This window comes from Gavialis gangeticus, unplaced genomic scaffold (assembly GCF_001723915.1).
Source record: "Gavialis gangeticus isolate Ggan-Ray unplaced genomic scaffold, GavGan_comp1, whole genome shotgun sequence".
In the NCBI taxonomy this organism is placed as follows: domain Eukaryota; kingdom Metazoa; phylum Chordata; order Crocodylia; family Gavialidae; genus Gavialis; species Gavialis gangeticus.
The window spans coordinates 43,025,893-43,030,514 of record NW_017729031.1 but is presented as its reverse complement, the minus strand read 5'-3'; the positions used below and the strand labels follow the sequence as shown (position 1 = coordinate 43,030,514).

General features: G+C 67.8%; 1 protein-coding gene across 1 annotated transcript in view; it reads right to left on the bottom strand.

The window, feature by feature from the left end:
- ASIC4 (acid sensing ion channel subunit family member 4) overlaps positions 1–4,616 on the bottom strand; it is a 38,581-nt gene extending 33,965 nt beyond the window's left edge. The window contains exon 1 of the mRNA XM_019522677.1: positions 4,026–4,616. Coding sequence (XP_019378222.1) covers positions 4,026–4,601 — 576 coding nt within the window. The 5' untranslated portion in view covers positions 4,602–4,616. The remainder of the gene's footprint in view (positions 1–4,025) is intronic.
- Between the last annotated feature and the right edge of the window lie 6 nt (positions 4,617–4,622).

Sequence of the window (4,622 nt, the reverse complement as noted above, 5' to 3'; positions counted from 1 at the left end):
GGGGGGGGGGGCCTTCCCTCCGCTCCCACATTAATTAGCGGCTCCTTGGGAACGATTAATCTCTGTCAGTGCGGCCAGGGAACCTGGCCAAGCTGTGCCGGCCCCACGGCCACGTCCTGGTGGCTCCGTACCAGCCCCGAGCAACAGGACACAAGGGCCTGAGCGAGGAGGCCTCGGCCTCCGTGCAGACAGACAGACCCAGGGCCTGCGGCCTGGCCAGGGCTCGACCACGTGCTGGGCTCCCATGGCACCAGCCTGGAGGATCCAATCCAGCCTGCCCAGCATAGCCAGCCCCGTGCCCCCATCGCGCTGCCTGCCTGCCAGGGGGTCCTCGCGCCACCGCGCCTTGTGGGTCCCATCCCGGGTCCATGGCATGTGACCTGCAGCAGTGGCTGGTGGGAGCCGCGGCCGCTAGAAGCTGCTGGACCAACATTTATTTTTAGACGTGAACGGTATAAATTAGCATTTCTCGCTGGATGAAGCAGCAGGAATTGTATAAAATTAAATGGCAATGGATCGTATTAAAATCCCCTGTTTCTGGCACGTGCTGATCCTGGAGCCAGCCTCGGGCTGAGGGGAAGAGCCCGCGGGAGCACCCAGCACAGCATGGGGTGGGCACAAGGGGTGAGGACCCCGGAGCTGGCGGGACGGCACAACCAGTGCCCTTCCTCCCTGCCGCGGCACTGGGCACTGTGGGGACAGCGCCTGTACCTCTGCTACCTGGGGCAAGGCCGGGGCCATGCACCAGCAGGTCTCTGCAAACCAGAGCTCTGCCGCAGCAGGGCAGAGTGGGGGGACATTGCCGCAAGCCCCTGCGCCAAAGCCTCCCTGGAAGAGCAGCTTCCATGGCCCTGGCGCTCACAGCCGCAGCCTGTCCGGCCTTCCCGTGGCCCAGCTGTCGCAGCCTGGAGCCCCTGGGCTCAGAGCGCATCCTGCCAGCTCCCGCGCCGACCGGCAGAGGGGCTGGGTGTGACGCTTTGCACCCTCAAGCGCCCCTTGCCATGCTGCTCCTGTCGGGCAGGCACCATGGGGCACCAGGGGCAGCTGGAGGTGGAGGCCTGCCGACGCTGCCAGCGACTCCCTTCCCTCGCGGGCCCTGGCAGAGACGGCGAAGGAGCAGCGGGGCTCAGCATGGGCAGCGAGCAGTTAAGGCAACGCGCCGGGGCCCTGGGCAGGCCTGAGAGCCCCTGTGCATGTGGCTCCCCCCAACTGGCCCCTCCCCAGCACACCCCGCATGGCGGCGTCCCCGGCTGCCAGCAGCTGCCATGGCTCCACGGTGGGGCGGGGGAGTTGCGTACCAGGGGTAAAAATAGGCTGAAAATGTGACATTTATCAAGCAGGATCCTGGCGGAAAGGTCAGAGCCAGTCCCTGGTGCTGATTGCATGTGGGGGGGCTGCAGCCCATTGCACAGGAGGGTGTGGGGGGCAGCCAGGCCATTGCCAGCTCCGCGCAGGAGTTCCCCTGGCCTTCCCGGCACCGGGCTCAGCGCTGCCCTGGCCTGGAGCCTGCCAGCACCCCGCACAGCTCTGCTCCCTGGTGGGCCGGGGTCCCCCCACCCACCACGTCGCCCCTCTGCTCCCCATGTCCGGAGCCCTTGGGCCAAGGGGCTGGGACCAGCCCAGCCCAGGCGGTGCCACCCCTCGCCCTCTGCGGCTTGGGCTTTCCCAGGACAGAGGCTGCCAGGGCCTGTTCGCCAGACCCCCCATGCACACCCCCTCCGCCAGCCTGCTCTTCCCTGCAGGCTCGGGCTCCCCTGCCCCACCGGTGCCCCTCATTCCCAACCAGCAACCCCTCTGCCCCCTGCCCAGCCCTGCTGGTGTCCCTCACTCCTGACCCCAGTGATGTCCATGCTTTGTACTGGGGACAGCCCCTGGACTGGGCTGGGCCAGTGCCCGGAGCTGCTGCTGGCATGGGGCAGAGGCTGGAGCCCAGCAAACAGACCCAGGAGTCCAGGGCTTCGGCTGCCCCTGCCTCTGGCTCTGGGGGAGCGCTGCTGGCTTTAGCCCCCGCCGGACAGCCCCCGAGACATGCAGCAGGTGCCAGCCGGGACAAGGCACAGGAAGGGACAGGAGTGACTTCATTTTCCCCCTCCCGCCCTCCTGCTGGCAGCACATGTGGGGTTGGGGTCATGCCCCACAACAGCCCCCAAGCCCCAACACAGGCCACGGCCACCGACTCGCCTGCGGCACCTTGGCCAGGCTGAGGCATCAAGACCCCTGCTTGGCAGCATCCCCCAATGCAAGTGCGGGGCCTGCCCCCCCTGCCCCCCGTGACCGCGATGTGACCCCACTGCCCATATTGGGTGCCCAGGGGTTGGGTGTGAGGGCCGGGCACGGCTGCAGGAGCCGGGCTGTGCGCATGCTGTCCCGGCCGCCCGGGAGATTTACGGCCCAGCTGGGCTTTACTGCACAGAAGATGCTTACGCTGGGGATTTTTCCCCCATCGTTTCTTCATTTGCCATCCCATAAAGAGCGCGGGCTCGCGGCACCGGGCGGGGGATCATTTGCCGCTCGCAGCTCTTACTTAACACAGCCTCGTGGAAGATCCATCATTCGTGCCACGCGCTCAGGAGCAGCTCTTGGGATGGCCTCAGGCTCCCACCCTGCAGGATCGGGCTCCCGCCCAGGGGGTGCAGGTTGGGGATAGGTCCTGGCGCTGAGCAGCTACAGCCTCGGGGCGACGGAGCCTGCTCCGCGCTCCGCCACCCTGCTGCAGGCTGCCCCGGGCTCACGTGCCGTCCCAGGGGCCGTGGCCAGGACACAGGAGAGTCCAGGGGCCACGTGCTGCAGCTGGGACATGTCAGAGTCCAGGAGCCCCCACACCGTGGCTGGGATGCGCTGGAGCCCGCTGCAGGGGGTGAACGGGTCAGGAAAGGAGGCAGGGAAATCCCCTCTTGGCCTGCTGCCACGGCCAGCCCCAGAGCCTCCAGGATCACCCCATGGGGCCACCCCTGCCTCGTAGCCCCATGCCAGCCACGGGTCCTGACATGCAGAATCACACACCAGAACCCCCTGGTACAACACAGCACAGCACCTGCCCCCTTGGCCGTAGGGTGAGCACCTGCCCCTCTGTGCCCCCCATCCCGTATCAGGCGGCCGCCCCAGGCCCCGAGGACGTGGCGCTGCCTGGGAGGCACCCGTGCCATGGGGGACCCCTCGTGTCGCTCGGCGCTGCAGGAGACCTGTGCCCAGCCCCATGGCGCCTGGCCGTGGAGTCCACTGTGCAGGCAGGGGGGCTGGCAAAGCCCCCAGGGCCCGATGGGGCCAGGATGGGCCGAGCTTGCTGCTCGGGGAGGACGAGCGCCCACGGCAGCCGCAGGAGAGCGGCGGCTCATTTCCACAGTCATTACAGCCCCGGGAGAGGGTCCCATCAGGTATTCCGTCCGCTCAGCACATCGATTTCCCCAGCCGCAGCGGGGACCGGCGCTTACAGGCTGGGGATTGGAGGCAGCTCCACGCTCGTGCTCACACCGCTCGGCAGGGAGCCCCACGGACGCAGGCGGACGGACACACGGACCCCGGCCGGGGTGAGGACAAGCGGGGTGGGGGGGACATGCACATGGAGCAGCACAGGTCAGGGCACGCGCATCACGAGTGTGCATGTGTGTGTGCGATGCTGCAACCCCTCTGAGAGTCCCCACACACGTGCATGTGCACACGGTCTCCTGCTTCCCCCAAGGGGGTAGGAGCTTCCCCTGCACATGCCTGGCCCTGCAGGCTCCTGCGCGGGGCCCTGTCCAGCAGGACAGCTCAGGGCAAAGCAGGGCAACGCGCCAGGACCCCTTGTGTGCACCCGGTCCACGGCCGGCACATCCCCAGCCCAGCTCATAAGGAGGCGCTGGCAGCCTTTGCCACTGAGCCCCAGCACCAGCCACCACGGGAGATCTCCCTGGGTGCCAAACTTGGAGGGAAACTCGAACACCGAGATGCAAACTCCAGCAGCAGCTGCCAGCTGGGAGCCGAGCTCAGCCCAGGGCAGCCCCCAGGGCTGGCAGCCGGGCTGTAGCCCCGGGCCAAGTACTCACCACGGCGAAGTCGTGGGCCGAGCAGTTCTCGCCGCTGAAGTTGCAGCTCTTGAGCATGTCGTGCAGCTGGTGTCCGGTGCGGTTGACGATGTCAGCCATGTCGGGGTCGGGGTAGAGCAGGTCGGCGGCCTTGTGGCCGTCGCGGTCCTTGGGCGGCAGCCCCGTCATGTTGGCCAGGTGGAAGATGTCGGCATCGGTGAGTGCCGAGTGCCGGAAGCGGTTGATGTTGCAGAGGGTGACGGCGGGGAACACCATCTCCCGGATGGCCTCCTCGTCCAGCGCCGTGACGCGCGGGTGCTCCAGGTACAGCAGCGCCGACTTGGCCGCCTGGTACAGGAAGAAGGCCAGCGAGGCCAGGAAGGCCAGCGCCCAGAGGCTCTGCCGCACGCCCAGGCGCCCCGACCTGCAGATGTGGCCGAGGCCGTGCAGGGTGCTGGTGCCGGCGAAGGTGGCCAGGTCGCGGGAGCGGGGGCGCCCGGGCTCCTCCAGCAGGCTCTCCCGGTCGCCTTCCTCCTCCTCCTCCTGCTTCTCATCCTCCTCGGCAAATTTGATTTTGCAAACGATCTCGATCGGCATCTGCCCGGCGCGGGCGGCGCG